The sequence below is a fragment of the Silurus meridionalis genome, chromosome 20, assembly GCF_014805685.1.
Source record: "Silurus meridionalis isolate SWU-2019-XX chromosome 20, ASM1480568v1, whole genome shotgun sequence".
In the NCBI taxonomy this organism is placed as follows: domain Eukaryota; kingdom Metazoa; phylum Chordata; class Actinopteri; order Siluriformes; family Siluridae; genus Silurus; species Silurus meridionalis.
In genome coordinates, this window is record NC_060903.1 from 2,303,543 (window position 1) to 2,321,581 (window position 18,039).

The 18,039-nt window shown below is 41.5% G+C and overlaps 1 protein-coding gene across 6 annotated transcripts in view; it reads left to right on the top strand.

Moving 5' to 3' along the window:
* The window catches only part of tnk2b (tyrosine kinase, non-receptor, 2b), a 44,265-nt gene that overhangs the window by 16,459 nt on the left and 9,767 nt on the right, over positions 1–18,039 (top strand). For 2 of the 6 annotated variants that reach the window (XM_046876810.1, XM_046876808.1), the window contains 2 exons: positions 12,783–12,966; positions 13,168–13,238. In XM_046876810.1, the coding sequence (XP_046732766.1) occupies positions 12,804–12,966; positions 13,168–13,238 (234 nt within the window). In that variant the 5' untranslated portion in view covers positions 12,783–12,803. Of the gene's footprint in view, positions 1–7,062; positions 7,867–12,782; positions 12,967–13,167; positions 13,239–18,039 lie in introns of those variants that run through there. The other 4 variants (XR_006928853.1, XM_046876807.1, XM_046876812.1 and 1 more) reach the window with 4 other exon arrangements.

Consider the following 18,039-nt stretch of genomic DNA (forward strand, 5'->3'; position numbering starts at 1 on the left):
ACGATCGACTGGTGTCATTAAGATCCATACCGGTTACCACTCTAAAGACGATGAAGATGGACTTCTCACAACTTTTTTTATTCCTCTTTTTATTCACTACAGCTATTAATGTTGGGGAGCATCCAGAATAAAACAGGGTAGTGTCAGTTATTACTGATTTTATCGTAGCTATATACATTCGCCTTGTAACGTTACTGAGAAAAATGCGAAGCTTGAAGACTTTCCTGTAGCTGAAAACTTTTACAGTTGTTGGCTGTAAACGTTAATCATATACTTTATTATATATATTTTCAGTGCAAGAATCTTATTTATATATACGTATATATTCATACATATAGCATTATACATATAACACACAGTGTGTTGAATGCAGTGTAAAGGCATTGAGGAGGTGAAGGTGAATGATGCTGTATTCTACAGACTTCTGTCTGGGCATTGCTAATGAATTTGATCTCCATTCAGTCTGACTCTCTTTGTGTGTGTGTGTGTGTGCGCACGCACGCATGCTGGTACTGTTTGCTCCGAGTTCTGCATGTGCTCAGCTGTGTAAATGAGACCGATTGATATCTTATTGTCTTGGCCCATAGAGTTTTAGAAAAGTGCTAACAAGGCTGTCTTTGGGCGCCTCCACATGTGCTCACTCGCACTCGCTCGCAAGATCGTCCGTCTGTCTGAGAGGAAAAAGAATCGCATTCGTATCATAAAGCTCATTAATCTGACTAAAGGCGGCGTGATGACTTCTCAGACGTGTATAACATAAATGCAAATAAACTTTCATTGTCACTAATCTCCATTTACACAGCCAAAGTGAATGAATTGGAAATAAACACCAGAAGCTGGATGCAGTAATCAGGTCAGGGACGAGTCGCTGAGACTTTAATCACCAGAGTCCATTCATTCCATGCGATTAGAGAATCAAATTACTGCCATGATTAATAAGCCAGATTGTAAATGAGTCGTGTAGAACAATGAAATCAAGTGAAAACTGAATACAATACGATTTCTGAACATCCTATTCCACATTCATACATTTTCTGGGAAGATGTTCCAGTAAATTTTGGAGTGTACTTGTGGAGCTTTTTGCTCATTCAGCCACAGTCAGGTAGTGATGTGGGTGAGGTGAGGAGGCCTGGAGTGCGGTCAAAGTTTCCATTCATCCTGAAGGTGTTTAATAGGGTTTCAGCTCTATAGCAGGACACTCATCTTCCACACACTTCTAACTAGAGGTCGGCTGATTTATCGGTTTTGCCTATCACTCAGCACCATTAGTTGATTGCTGAAACTATCTGCAAAAACCCGCACAGTTTTTCCGGGTTGCGTAATACTGTCCGAGAGCGGCCTCTAGAGGAGAATCACTGACTTGCTGCTTATTTAAAGTGGTTTTTTTTTTTTTTTTTTTTGGATGTAATTTTGATTTGGAGTGTTACTTTTTTTCAGATTGAATGCATGTCTTTCTTAATACATAGTTTGTTATCCGGTATCCATCTGGAAAAAATTATGTTGATTAATCAGTTATCGGCAAGTACGATCCAACTTAGCTATCGGTATCAGTCGATCTCTGTAAAGCAGATCTTCATGGAGCTGGCTTTGTGCACAGGGGCATTGCCATGCTGGAACAGGTTTGGGTCTCCTTGTTCATGTGAAAGGGAAAATTTCATACTGCGACCTTTGGATGCAGTATGAAATTTTCCCTTTCACATGAACTAGGAGACCCAAACCTGTTCCAGCATGAAACTATACTGTTGCTCACAGATGGTCACCTCTTCTCTCAGCCTGGCTTCCACTATTCTTTCCCATAACTTCATTGTGTGACTGATCAACTTAATTCCTCTGTAGTTACTGCAGGTCTGCTCATCCAAAATCTTGTTGAACAATCTTGTTTAAAACTCCACTGCCATCTCTCCTAAACAACTCTACGCTTTTACCGGTATCTCATCTGTTCCTACCGACTTTCCACTCTTCATCCTCTTAATTGCTGCTCTCACTTACTAATCCTATCCACTTCCATCTCCACACCATCCAACCTTCTCACTCTCTCATATTTTCCTCATTCATCAACTGCTCAAAATCCTCCCTCCATCTTCTCAACACACTCTCCTCACTAGTCAACACATTTTCACCTCAATCCTTTATTGCTCTAACTTGCAGCACATCCTTCCCAGCTCGGGTCCTCTCCCTGGCCAATCGGTACAAATCCTTTTCTCCTTCCTCAGTGTCCAACTTCTCCTACAGCTCCTCATATGCCTTTTCCTTTTCTTTCACCACATCCCTCTTTGCCTACTTTTCTCATCACTCTGTCGATCTCAAATCTGTATCTCCAACCTCTTTCTCCTTATGCTCTCCTGCACTTCCTCATTCCACCACCATGTCTTTGTCTTCCTTCATATTTCCAGATGTTACACCAAGTATCTTTCTAGCTGTCTCTCTTATCACTCCTGCAGTAGTTCCCCAATCATCCAGCACCTCTTCAGCACCACCCAACTCCTGTCTGACCTCTTCCCTGAACCTCAGATATATTTACAACAGAAAATATTAATCACAGCAATGTTTTACTTCTTACCAGCTTTAACTCCTTCCAGAAATGCTAAATAAACGCTTCTTTACCGAAGCTGTTCTGTATGATACACAATCCCTGCCTGATCTGCTGTAGCCACTTCACTACCTGACCAATCGGAATTGAGAATCCAGAATGGTGTGTGTGTGTGTGTGTGTGTGTGTGTGTGTGTGTGTGTGTGTGTGTGTGTGTGTGTGTGTGTGTGTGTGTGCGCGTGTGTTGCATATTCCTGGCATAAAGGCTGGGAGTGCAGTGCTCTCATTTTTCTCACAGTAAGCAGTATTTAGCGCATCCGGGATTGTGGTGACGTCTCTCGCTCTCTCTGTCTTCCTCCCACACTTTATCGCCCGCCTTTGTATTGACTCTGGTGTTGTTCTTTCTGTTCTCTCCGTCCTGTGTGTCATGTCCACCATCATTTAATCAACTGGACTGTGTGTTTAGAAAAGGGGAGGTTAGGGGTGTGTGCTCATCTTCTGTCTAGGCTTAAGGCTCCAATCCCTTTAAAGCACACACACACACACACACACACACACACACACACACACACACACACACACAGGCTTTGTCTGATTAAATAAAAGAGATAAAGCTGTATAAAAAGACCTTGATTACACGGGATATGCTTTAAAATGTCAGGTATATATGTATAATAACAGGTTTGTGATGTATCTATTATTGCTTTTAAAGAAATATTAATATTAATGAGACAATTTTAATCGAATTCGGGTTTTTTTTTTGACAACTCGTCACATCCAAGCAGCTTTGCAGAGATAAGGAGGTTATAAAGGTGTATAAAAGTACGTACAAGTTCAGTGCCTATTAGTTTGTTTCTCATAATTGTAAATTAATCCCTCATAAGAGCCAGCAGCGAAAGAAAATCTTCCTGAGACTTCGCGAGGAAGAACAGTTGAGAGAAACCAGACTCGAACGCATCCTCTTCTGGGTGGCGCCATTCAAGTTCCATCGTAGCAGACTTTTTGATCTTTGATATTTGAACTCATGATTTTTAGATCTAAAGTCCAATTCTTTAACCACTAATTTGCCACCTCCCAACATTTCAGGAGACTCAGGAGATGCGACTTTAGTACCATGTGACTTTAGTCTTTGGGTAAATGGTGAGTTTAGTGCTAGCTTGGTGACCCCCAGGACATCATGTGACTGACCAGCTGTCTATACAGGTTTAAAAATACGCCATAAAACGATATTGTGAAAAAAAATATATTTGTGTCAAAAATGTAATGAGTGAAAGTAAAAAGTACTGATACAAAAAAAAATCTACGTAAGTACAGAAGCGAAGTAATTTGTACTTCATCACTTCCCATCTGCTTTATAATCTCATTTAGGTGCTTAGGTTGAGACCTGGTGACTTATAGAATATGATGATATCACGTGAATTTTCTCTCTATCAAACCGTTTCAACGAGGACCTGAGCCCTGAGGATGAGGGCAATGTTCTCCTGTAAGATACAAAGTCCATTACCATGACTGTGTATATGCTGCCCTCATTTGGCTGCCTTAGGTACTGCATCTTCCCGAGTTAATCCGCTGCGGGACGTAAATTATAAAAGCGACACCAAGACTTTTTGTGTTAGAATGATGTCGAGTGATCAGCCCTGACCATAGATGGGATTTGGATGAGCAGATGCTTTTAGAGGCAGAGAGCACAGCATGCTAAGCAGAAGATGGAGGTGCTACATATGGAGGCACGGTGTGAAGTCTGCACCTCCTCACTGCACAACGCCAGTCACGAAGACGTGTCAAATCACTAGGGGCGACTGCTTCCTGAGCATACACGGACATATAGGGAAGTTTGTCGATATCGAACAGTGTGAAATAACATCCGTTTGTTCTGTAGGGGGTCAAGCTGAGGTTATTTGCGTTTTCCCAACTGGATTTGGTTTACCAGTGATTTCACATCCACTTAAGTAGCTTTTTTTCTTTTCTAAAGTATTTCCATTTGAGGGCATTTTAACTTCACTACAATTCATTTACAAATGTCTCACTTTCTACTCAACTACATTTCGCAAAATCACTCGTTCTTTTTAATTTACTGTCGATTAAAAAACTTTAACCGGTCAAACACGCAGCAAGCGACCAATCAGGATCGAGCGCACGCTCTGTTTTACACGTGTTCTGATCGGCGCTCGGTGTATCAACTGATCACCAACATACAGTTCAGCATCAGTTCAACATCAAGCAGAACGTTTAGAGAGGAATAAATGATGAAGAAACTCCAGACTCGAACTTGAAAAGAAGGTTTTGGGTTCATGATCATTGTAACAGAAATCATTTTGAGTCATTAATATCATTCTATTAATAGATCAGTGTGCTGAGAGTCACATTCGAGTCTTTACACATAAACTGAGTTGGTTAAGTAAAGATTCTTGTTATAAAATGCTAAACCTATGCTTTTCTGCATGTGCATCCCAGTGAAAGAGGAAAGAACTCTGGTCTCAGTTGTGGTAAAGGAGGTGTGGCCTTGATACCTGTTAGTCCTAACAGAGGAGGCGTGGTCTCAGTTGTGGTAAATTAGGTGTGGCCTTGATACCTGTTAGTCCTAACAGAGGAGGCGTGGTCTCAGTTTAGAAGAAGAAGAAGAATAGCCTTTATTTGTCACATATACAATACAGCACAGTGAAATTTGATCTTCGCATATCCCAGCTTGCTTAGAAGCTGGGGTCAGAGCGCAGGGTCGGCCATGATACGGCGCCCCTGGAGCATAGAGGGTTAAGGGCCTTGCTCAAGGGCCCAAGAGTGGAAGCTTGGCAATACCGGGGCTTGAACCCCCGACCTTCCGATCGGTAACCCAGCGCCTTACCCGCTGGAGCTACCACCCACTCCCCTTGTTGTGGTAAAGGAGGTGTGGCCTCGATACCTATTAGTCCTAACAGAGGAGGGGTGGTCACAGTCTGTCAGTGCTGTAACAGAGGTGTGGCCTTGATACCTGTCAGTCCTGTAAGGGAGGTGTGACCTCGATACATGTTAGTCCTATCATAGGAGGCGTAGTCTCAGGTGTGGCCTCGATAACTTTTAGTCCTAGTAGAGGAGGTGTGGTCTCAGTTGTGGTAAATTAGGTGTGGCCTCGATACCTGTTAGTCCTAACAGAGGAGGCATGGTCTCAGTTGTGGTAAAGGAGGTGTGGCCTTGATCCCTATTAGTCCTAACAGAGATGGTGTGGTCACAGTCTGTCAGCGCTCTAACAGAGGTGTGGCCTTGATACCTGTTAGTCCTACCATAGGAGGCGTGGTCTCAGTTGTGGTAAAAGGAGGTGTGGCCTCGATAACTTTTAGTCCTAGTAGAGGAGGTGTGGTCTCAGTTGTGGTAAATTAGGTGTGGCCTCGATACCTGTAATTCCTAAAAAACGAGGTGTGGCCTCGATACCCGAATACTGAACAATGTTATACGGTATCACAAAAATTAAATAAATAGAATCTTGCAATGAATTGTCAAGTTTATACCTTCTACATTGAAATGTCGATCACATCTCCAAATTTTTATCAATATTCTGTATGTTTATTTTGCCTTATTGCTTTAAAAAAAAGGATTGATAAAGAAATTACTTTAGCTAAATACTTGGTCTAATAAAGACACTTTTAACTGGATAATAAAATGGAGCAGCAGTGATTTTATCAATGTGAGTTATTTAAGATATTCAGCTCCTGGAACCTGGTTTTTTAATGTTTGCGTTAATGCTGAAATATTGTTAAGTGGCTGTGAAAAGGTCTTTTCATGATCTGTCCTTTGCTTTCAATTCAATCCTGTTTTTTGTTTTTTGCTTTGTATCCAAGAACATTCCTTTTGTGTTCTTATTGCAGTCTGCGGCGACTGGAGATTTATTTATTTATTTATTTATTTGTCAGGATGGTAATTAAAGGCAGACTGTTTCTGACTCACATTGTCCTGCTTTACTGCCGTTGTCCTTCACTTTAACACTGTCGGGGGGATTAAAAGAGCCTCCATAACTTGTACATGTTGTTTATCGCTTCAAGAACGTCTGATTTCATCTTGTCTGGAGAGATCAGTAAAAAGGGGAGGGAGCGAAAGAGGACGCAACTAAAAGGCGATCGGTCCCTCCTTCGTACATGCGATGACTGAGACAAAATGTCCAAAGAAAACGCTGGGGGCAGGTTTGTTTATATGCGGTCGAGGACATTTTTTGGAAGGAATGAGCAGAAAAGTAGAAACCAAATAAAGGAAAAAGAGTGGAGTCACGTGGGGGAAGGAAGAAACGAGAGCGAGAACGAGGGAGAAAGGCATCGGCTGGGTCAGAGAGAGGAGGGGAGATGGTAGTAGGGAAGCTTGTTAAGAGCCAAACATGCAAAGGGGGGGGTTGAGCCTACAGGAAATGAGCTCTCCATCCTGCAGTTAAATCTGACCTCTTGGCTCACGATCAAATGCTCTTCCATCCAAATACCATAGCGTCTCTGTCCTGGGCACGGGTTGAGGGAGGGACAGAGGGGAAAAGTGGGAGGGAACGAGAGAGTGGGCAGCCGTCTGGCTACGATTTAGAGATATGCAGAGACGGAGAGCGAATACTCGAATCCACCTTTTCTGCTTCAACACCCCAAACACACACACACACACACACACACACACACACACACACACACACACACACACTTCCACCGACTTCCACCCAGATTCGTACTGATGCCTTTGAGAGGGCTTTAAAAAGTCGACCGAGATACACAGATGTTTCTTCCTCACACCCACTCCTTAACTCGAGGGCATCGAGGTGAAAAAATAAAACGGGGCGCTATTATTAGCTGGATGCCGGACCAGAGCTGATGAACAGCGCTGAAATGAAACTTCTCGTCCAACATGATTCAGATCCTGCCTTCACTTGTAGTCGGACTGTTTTTTTTTCCTTCCCTTCCAGAGCCTAAACTTCGACTTCAATGGAAAAATTCCCACTTTGGTTTTGGGTGGAAACCTGCATTTGACGGTCTAGTTTTTTTTTTTCTCTCGCTCACGTAATTGCTTGCGTATCAGCACTAATTGGAGCTGGGCAGTTAGAGGAACGTACTGGGTCAGCCCGCGATGGAATGGAGCGTGTGGGTTGCGGGAGCTGAGAAGACCTCCTTTTGCCCGGTTGACGAGTTCTGGAGACCTTATTTCGCCTCAGCTCCACTTCTAGACCTTTATGTACAACGAGAGAGATTTGTTCGCTCTGATTCGGCTGAGCTCCTTCAGCATATTTAGCATCGGGTCAGCTTCTCCGGATCCGGTTTGATCCGTTCCCGGTTTAAAATGCGGCGCTTTGCCAAGCTGAAAAAAACCTTCCCGTTTCTTGCACACTTCCATGTGTACAAAGTAAGTAGAATTTGTAGTCATGTGTTTTTGTTTCACATCTCTGGTCGTGTGTTTTTCGTTTGGCCACGTCTGCCTGATGCTTGCGATATGTCCAGTGTATGTCTGTAGGGATGATATTACATCGTAGCAGCATTTGGGATTTTTCACTCTTTATAACCCTCACATATGTCTTTAATGTAGTTTATGTAGCTATACAGGAAGAGGTGCTTTTTGTGGATCTATTCAGACATTTCTTTTTCCTTTCCCATTAACCCATTATCTGGATGAACTAATTAGCAAACACTTCCTGATTTGATTTCGATTTTGATTCTTTAGTCCAAAAAAAGAAAAAGAAACAATAACGTCTTCGCCAGCCAACAAATCTATTTCTAACATTTTTATCGGTCAAAATCTATTCATTTATATATAATTACTAGTAGATGCGCTGTACTTTTATTATTTAGAAAATGACCAACGCTATGCGAATATGATGTTTCACAACGTTACGGAGACCAAGGCGTGTCCTGAGAGTCGCATAGAATACAGATTAACATGGCAGAGGTAGAGCTGTAACTTCCTGCAGTCTGGTTTTATTTCCTCATTTTTCTATTTATTTATTTATTTATTTATTTATTTATTTATTTATTGCACTACAAAGGTGTTTGTGAAAGGGCCGTGCATTAGAAGTCAGAAGGCACCTAAAGAAAATTGACGATATGCTGTTTGTCTGAACCAAAGAAATAAAATCTGTACCATATTGAATTGCGCAGCATCATTTATTTTCCATTACATCGTATGGAGTCGAATCGGATGGAAATAGGGGTGAATCGTATCGCACCGCATCGGCAGCTGCTTCATCTGTATCTTTACTGTATCATAACGTTGGCTATGCATCAGTTACAGAGATGCACATAACTACAATTAACTTGTTCCTATTCTTGAGAGTCTTTTTCTGAAATTTCAACTCTACAGGACGAAGGTTGGGAGTCGCTGACCTACAGAGTGCAACTTCTGAGCTTTAATCTTATACATCTCTGCACTGTGGTTCAGCCCGACCGGCCCCGTAGCACATTGTTTCTTCTTGGAATGACGGTTTGCGGTCTGAAGAACGTCTGTAGCCTAAGAACAGGTTTTTTTTCCAGTGGAGATCTGCATCCATTACATCACAATTCATTATTAAGAAACGTTCAGTGTGACTTTTCACCTTCCTTCTATACTTGATATTATTCTTCAGGCCTCGGCTGTGCGAGCTTTATACGTTAACTAGCACATGTTGCACATGGTGACTGCTTAAGTAAGACCCCAGGGAGTGACGCTGGTGATTTCAGCCTGAAAATATGTCCTGGTGAGAACATTAAACTCCTCATGCTGTTTATTTTCCCCTCCCTCTCCTTCACTCGATCAGTCCTCTGCCTCTGCTCTTCGTACATTCCCCGCATGCATTCCCCACTTTTCTGCGACAAGTGACACCCAGCCACCACTGCCCACTTCCCTCTCTTCACAGTCCCACCGAGAGTTCACTGTTTTTCTCTTCTCACATCTCTTGTCTTTTAAAAGAGGCCCTCTAGGAGTTATCCAAGCTTCCTCTCTTATGTCCTCCTCACAAATTCCGTACATCCTGTGCAAGTGTGGGTGCAATGATCAAAAAGAGAATTATGGTGTCCATTATTGAACTTTACTCTCTGGCCATCTGTCTGCCTGCTAGTCAGGAAGACAGGAAGCAGGGAAGGATAAAAGGGCACTGACCTCGGCCTTCTTCCCAGTTACTGTGTGGAAAGTTCAAGGGAGGAACAAGATGGATGAGGAGGATTGTAGCTCAGTGGTTAAGGCATTGGACTCTGGATCAGAAGGTCATAGGTTCAAATCTCAGCACCACCAAGCTGCTACTGCTGGGCCCATGAGCAAGCCCTTAATCCTCAACAACTACTAACTTAATCTGCAACTGATAAATTAGCTCAACATCTGATATCTTTATAAATTTAACACCAACTTCTCCATGCCAGAGCCTTTATATGTTCAACGATGGAGCAACATCATATTTTGAATGTATTAATTAAGAAGTTGTTTATCCTCAAAGTTGATTGAAGTCATGAAGTGGGATCCGACTGGAGCTGGTTACAAGATGCCTGAGGATCGTCACGGGTTCGAAATCTTTTTTTTGAAGATCTGAAATCTTCATGAGGTGGCACACAACTGGAGCTGGCACAACCGCAACATGTCTCGGGATGGGTTGAAAAAGAGAAGCAGTGGAGAGGAATTAGCGTAGCTGCTGTTCAGAATAATAACAAGCACAAGATGATCATTTCATTATCATATCAAGCGCACAAGGAAAAAAATTTAGCCATAAAGCTTCAGTAGCTTTTTGTGGATGAACTCAATTTGGGGCAAGTGAGAAATAATTTTGCTCAATCAATCGTATCCTCCACATTTTAGAAAAAAACAAAACCAAATGCCACACGCCCAAGTACCTGATAGTCACTGAGTGTTTGAGGTCTTTTGTCCTTTAATAAACTCAAATAAAAAAATCAAAGATTATGAAAATAATGTTTTGAGAAAAAAATGTCTTTGATCATCATCCTCATAGTCTCTTGTGCAACATCTCCTCTTAGGGAAGCACACAGATGTAACCATCGATATGCTTGGACAGAAAAAAAAAGAGGCGATTTCCTCAATGTCTGTCAGATTTTTTTTTTTTCTTTTACATTAATTAAGTTTTTTACAGAACCGCTGCATAAAATGTGCTTATTGCTAAATCCCTACCTAAAATAAGATTTAAATCCCCATAAACATTTTATGCAAAACAGCAAAAAAGGCTTCTTACAATCCTGTGATTTTTCTCAAAATATTACCACTTTAATCTCGTCTTGCTGCGATTTACGTATTTTTAACATATTCTGACTTTATTCTTGTAATTTTGACTTAATTCGCAAAATATTTCGACTTCATTTTCAAAAGATTTTTTATTTTTGTAATTTCTGCGTTTTTCTAAAAAATTCGTAATCCGACAAACAGACAGTAAAAGATGATGAGCAATTTATTTAATAGTATATTGGCCCAATTTACGCATGTTAAGAGAGGAGATATTTATTGTATTTTTTATTTTGCGTGACTCCATTGTGGTTCAGCTCTTTTCCCGCGTCAATGGCGTGATTGACTGGCTGAAGGAAGTGCCGCTCCAGATCTTAATGGGCGAACTGGAAGGGACGAGGCCGCGATCCTCGTGACCTCCGGCTTTTCATGTGTCAATACAGGAAGCTTGTGTTGCACAAAGACGTGATTCTGCTGCACGACTTCCAGCAAACCTGCGCACATCCACTCCCCTTCATTTTTGTTCTTCGAGCAGCTGCCAGCTTACTGGAGCGCCGACTTTCTCCGCACTCTACAAATTCGCATATTATCGTGTTGTGTAACCTAGCTGCAACAATCATGCTTCTGTTTAACACGCGGGGGCCTCTTCCTCCATCTCCGCGGCATGTCCGAGCTGAGGCTGCGCTCTGAGGTCCATTTTAAACTTCCCAGGTTTCTAAAATAAGGACTGCTACGTTTTTTCTGAATCGGAAAAAAATCTTATGATTTGATACAAAAAAAAATATATCAGACATCTGCTGGATGTTCAGGGTTTCCTTTTAAAGCCTTTTACAGACTTTGTTAATCTGTGTGACCGTTACCGATACCAATTAGATCGGACTGGGTTGGATCGTATTTGCCAATAGCTGATTAATCAACCGATAGTTTTTAAAATGGTTACTAGATAAAATCAAACATAACACTCCATAACAAAAAACAGCACTAAACTTTTATCACAAAAATAAGTGCAGAGTCAAGAAAATGTGGTAAATTAAAAATAAATATAAATGCGTATAATTATCATGAATGAATTCTATTGAACAATAAATATTGCGCTTTTCGCGCAGCGCGCCGTTTCGTGTAAATAACGAATAGCGCGTGATTCAGTGATTCGCCTCTAGAGGCCGCTCTCGAAATGACAGCGGACTTTCACAGTCGCTCCTGCGATGGACACAAGCCGGAAAAACTATCAGTATGGATTATGGTTGATAGCCGACAGTTCCAGCAATCAACTATTGGTGGTGTTTAATTGGGAAACTCGATTCATCAGTCGACCTCTACATTACAGCACTGTAGATCACTCTGTTTTGCTAAATGATGTACTGTAATAGACCCACCATACGTGGGTCTTAGCAGCAAGCTGTGAGAAGGACATTCTAAATTACTGACCCTGTCAAAAAAATCGCTTCACGCTGGCCGTCATTCGTCTGGGGAATCCCAAAACCTGTACATCGTACAGTAAACCACACATTAGGAGACAATTTGTGACATCAGAGCGGCTTTGACGTCCTCATGTTCTCTTTTGAAATTCCTCTGCTAACCTTGTTAAGAAAGCGGCAGACAGCGACTGGAAACAAGGGAAAGAAAAGAGGAGGGAATGAAGGAAAGGAAAGAGGAGGGAACGTAGTAATGAAAAGCAGCTGATGTCCGATACGAGAAGTCCCAAGAAAGGAACATCAAACAAAAACCCTTGCATTTTATCGCGACTCTTTCCAGCAGCGGTGCGTCAAAATCTCGGCGCAGACGTCTCGGAAAATTCTTGAAGTGACTCTGAAAATAGACGAGAGGCATTTCATCGGGTTTGGGAGGAAACAGAGATACAGATGTGCTCGATTTGAAAGGAAAGGCATGCAGTGGTTTGGGTTTGATTCATTCATAGAGTGAAGGTACTGCTGAAATGTTCCTCAGGACATCATCAGTGCAGGTTCAACAATGTGGCTGTTTACTGTAATGTAGAACCAACAGATTTCCTGCACTGAGAGAGAAACGTATTCTTTCTTTCTTTGCTTTCTTGTTTTTCTAGTTTTTATTGTGTGTTTGAGGGTTACAGTAAAGCAGATGTGTGTGTGTGTGTGTGTGTGTTTGTACAGAAGCTGGCCAGCAGTAGCAGTATGCAGAGTGAGGAAGGCACTGAGTGGCTGTTGGAGCTGCTGATGGAGGTGCAGCTGCAGCAGTATTTCCTGCGTATCCGTGACGACCTGAACGTCACGCGTCTCTCCCACTTCGACTACGTCAAGAACGAAGACCTTGAGAAGATTGGCATGGGCCGGCCTGGTAGGGTCTTATACATCAGTTTATCTTTTTATTCCTTTATCCAGTCTTCTCACCTTTCCCCTTATTTACCTTCACTAATCAACACACACACACACCCCTAAAGGCTGAGGTCAGAGTGGATAGAGTTTTTTTTTTTCTGTCTTATTTACTGCACTATTATTTATTCCTCTTTCTTTCATTCTTTCTTGCCGTTTCTCTCAGGACAGAGACGGCTGTGGGAGGCGGTGAAGAGGAGAAAAACCATGTGCAAGCGCAAGTCTTGGATGAGTAAGGTAGGCTAAAAGATACTACCACACGTGTGTATACACACACACACACACACACACACACACACACACACACACACAAAATAAAAATTTCACTTAAACCCTAAAGCTGTGTATAAATAAATCTCACCGCTCTTGTACTCTCACCCTGAGTCCTGCATTTAATAATAATAATAATAATAATAATAATAATAATAATAATAACACTAATACCGAGTGTGTTTAAACCGTGACGTGGAGGTGCTGATGGTGATGAAGAAGCTTCCACGTCTCAAAACCACATGAAGCTTCGTGAGTGTGTCGATCACAGGAAGCACTCTGTAACCAGGTTAATGTCCAAAGTGGGCAGGAAGAGATCTAATCTCAGACACGAGCAAATGCTTAGAATAATATCTGTGTGCGCGCGTATGTGTGTGTGTGTGCGCGCGTATGTGTGTGAGCGTGTGCACACAGTTACAGCCTGCGCAGGAAATGAAGTTATCGGCCCTGTGATTCTGATCAGACTCGGAACATTCCAGAGTTGTGTGAAATTTCCTGTCACGAAAAACACTTGAAATTAAAACGTTGTTCGATTGGAGCAGAATTTCGCCACAGTCGGATTCTGGCTTCTGATTGGCCGGGAGGTGTTTTTGTGAAACAGCAGTGGTGCAGCTGTAAATAACAGTCCTGAATAAAAGAGCAAATTTAAAGTGAGTAGAAGTGTGTATCAGCTTAGTACAGATGTGTGTTTTATGTGTGTGTTCGCTTAAAGCACGTGTATACAGATGTGCATCAGACAAATACAGATGTGCATTAGATGAATGATTGTGTATCAGAATACAGATGTGTACCAGATGCATACACATGTATACAGATTTGCATCCGATAAATACAGGTGTGTAGCAGATGAATATTGGTGTGCATCAGATAAATACACAAGTGCATCAGGTGGATACAGATGTGTATCAGATGAAAACAGATGCGCATCAGACAGATGGAGATGTGCATTAGATGGATGATTGTCTATCAGAATACAGATGTGTCTGATGAATACAGATGTGCATCAGAATACAGATGTGCATCAGAATACATATTTGCATTAGATGAATACAGATTTGCATTAGATGAATACAGATTTGCATTAGATAAATACAGATGTGTATCAGATGATTACAGATGTGCATCACATGAATACAGATGTTTATTGGGTTGGTAAGTTTCTGCCTGGAAAATATTACTGGCCCAGTTCTCCAACACTGACCTGCAATTTCAGGACACTGATCCGTTTTAGCACTGCGCATTCAGTGGCTCAGTTTTGCGTGTGTGTGTGTTGTATGGTGCAATTTGTGCATTTTGTTGCACTGCAGGGTTATTTTAGCTCTTTTGCTTGTGTGTGCGCGTATGTGTGTGTGTGTGCGCGCGTATGTGTGTGAGCGTGTGCACACAGTTACAGCCTGCGCAGGAAATGAAGTTATCGGCCCTGTGATTCTGATCAGACTCGGAACATTCCAGAGTTGTGTGAAATTTCCTGTCACGAAAAACACTTGAAATTAAAACGTTGTTCGATTGGAGCAGAATTTCGCCACAGTCGGATTCTGGCTTCTGATTGGCCGGGAGGTGTTTTTGTGAAACAGCAGTGGTGCAGCTGTAAATAACAGTCCTGAATAAAAGAGCAAATTTAAAGTGAGAGTAGAAGTGTGTATCAGCTTAGTACAGATGTGTGTTGTATGTGTGTGTTCGCTTAAAGCACGTGTATACAGATGTGCATCAGACAAATACAGATGTGCATTAGATGAATGATTGTGTATCAGAATACAGATGTGTACCAGATGCATACACATGTATACAGATTTGCATCCGATAAATACAGGTGTGTAGCAGATGAATATTGGTGTGCATCAGATAAATACACAAGTGCATCAGGTGGATACAGATGTGTATCAGATGAAAACAGATGCGCATCAGACAGATGGAGATGTGCATTAGATGGATGATTGTCTATCAGAATACAGATGTGTCTGATGAATACAGATGTGCATCAGAATACAGATGTGCATCAGAATACATATTTGCATTAGATGAATACAGATTTGCATTAGATGAATACAGATTTGCATTAGATAAATACAGATGTGTATCAGATGATTACAGATGTGCATCACATGAATACAGATGTTTATTGGGTTGGTAAGTTTCTGCCTGGAAAATATTACTGGCCCAGTTCTCCAACACTGACCTGCAATTTCAGGACACTGATCCGTTTTTAGCACTGCGCATTCAATGGCTCAGTTTTGCGTGTGTGTGTGTTGTATGGTGCAATTTGTGCATTTTGTTGCACTGCAGGGTTATTTTAGCTCTTTTTGCTTGTGTGTGCTTGTGTGTGCGCGTGTGCGTGTGCGTGTGTGCATACTCAGAAGATTCAGCTCATAAGTTCTGTCACTTTTTAGGGTTATGGATAGAGAGAGTAGTCCAAGCAACTTGAACCTTGACCGTGTGTGTGTGTGTGTGTGTGTGTGTGTGTGTGTGTGTGTGTGTGTGTGTGTGTGTGTGTGTGTGTGTGAGTCGTTGTTTGTGTGTGTATGGGTGTGTGTGATATGTTTACTGAATGTTTTGAGTGTAAGCATTCCTCTGTGTGTGGGATGACAGGACACTTTGACCCATCAGGAAAAAAAAACACACCTCCATATAAACAGGAACACTCAGACACATGAGACTGCAGACACTGTGGTGTGTACGCACACACACACACACACACACACACACACACACACACACACACTCCTATTCGACTTCAAATTTCACACAGGAGGGGGAAAAAAACTCTCTCCTCCTACACACTTATTCAGGGGTGATGCAACTCATACACACACACACACACACACACACACACACTCCTACACTCTGTAAGCTATAGACCGCGGAAAGGCTCTTGAGTGCCGTGTTGGCCGACGTCTACAGGAAGTGGCTGGAGAGGATGATAGCCTTCTAAAATTACACGTGTTGTTTCGGGGTCTGGCACCGAGCACTGGCCGAGTAATCTACCTCCTCAACCACATGTGTGTGTGTGTGTGTGTGTGTGTGTGTGTGTGTGTGTGTGTGTTTTATTTAAAGGTGTAGTCATTTTAAAGTTCTATCCAAATTAAATTAATAATTGTTACAGTTTTCCTGCCTTTTTTGCACTTTTTTTGTCAAGGGGTCATGTAACTTTAGCTTGTTTTTGCCAGAAGAGGACATGAAAATGTCCCTTTAGTGAATCTCCTTTTCTCATACATACGACCTGTTTTATTTATAAGTTTCTTTTTCATCATATAAGTGTGCAAATATCGTAAGGAAGTAATTATTGTAGATTGACAAACACACCCACTTGAATGCATTAAGTGAATTGGTGTTTATGTTTGTAGGGACTGGTCTGGTTTTAGATTCCTATATATATTTTTAATCGTTTGCACATCTATTGCATTCCCTCAGGATTCTGTTCTCTTCTGACCTTCTATTTCTGACCGCTCGAGGCCTCGGCTCTTACAGTCCCTGACTTTTTATTGCCCGAGCTTCATGGTAATGGCGGTGATTTAAACCTGAACTCAAGAAAAGGGTTACGGTTACATTTTGTACACATGAAGCCCACAATGATTCTGATTCTGATGCTGAGACCGATTTGAAATGATCTAATGGAAGATTTTCAGGAAAATGGTTGAAAACATTTGCATTCACTTTGCCAAATCAATTAGGGGTGTAATGTTACGGTGCACGTGTGTACCCAATGCAATCCTTGTTTTATGTGCAGAACATATTTACAATCGGAGTTCCCTCTCGAACTTATAACACGTCGGACTGCAAGCGTTTTTTTTAGTCTCTGTCTTGTGTCACTGTGCGTCACCACTCGATCCGTACCGGAAACACGATTTTCTTCGTGAATTCTTTTGTTTTATGTACAGCTCCAAGAATTTCTCTTAAAAAGAAAGAAGGAATTCCTGACAATTCTGCATATCCAGGGAGTGAATGAATGAAGGGTGAAGGAATTAGTTCATTTTTGAATAATTAAATTAATTGAATAAATAAATAAATAAATAAATATTTATCTTGTGTGTTTCTTAAATGAAGACATTTGTTAAAGTATGCTGAAATAAGTAGAAAAGTTACGTAGAACATATCTTTAGAAAATTAAATAAAAGAGAAAAACATGCGCTACACTGTACATTATTCCCCCTATAGTGTGTAATATAGTGTGATATATACACACTCTAATTACATTTTTCCATTTATTTAAATAGTTTAATTTGTGCCTATTTAATTGACAAAAAATGTATTGCATTAATTTGATTGATTCTATTTATTTATTTTTTCATGGGGTTCAACTGCTCTCTCTCTGGTTGTATTATATAATACATTTTTGTTTGTTCTCTGTCTATCTGTTCTTGTTGCCCCTTCGCCCCCTCAGCTGACTGCGTTTTTTCTGCCCACACCACAGCTTCGATAGCCTCCCTTTCCTGATCCGACCCACAGGCTCCTCGTACAAAGTGCCCCGAAGAGCCGATAGCGGGTTAAAAAGAGAGCGCTTATTGGTTCTTTCCACGATTACTACTGCTCGTGTTATTCAGAGGCGCCCACACCAAGGCACTGCTCGCTACGTAACCGAGCCGCTTATCTCAGACATACAAAAGCAATCGAATCCAGAACAGAGCAGCAAATACACTGCTGCTATTAAGACACAATGCTTATGACTGGCCTAGAAATCTCAGAATAGCTGTACTGATTGGCTGTACTTTCCTACAAATTTTTGGCAAAATAAATAAAGGATACATAGTTTATGGAGTTTTAAGAACCTTAT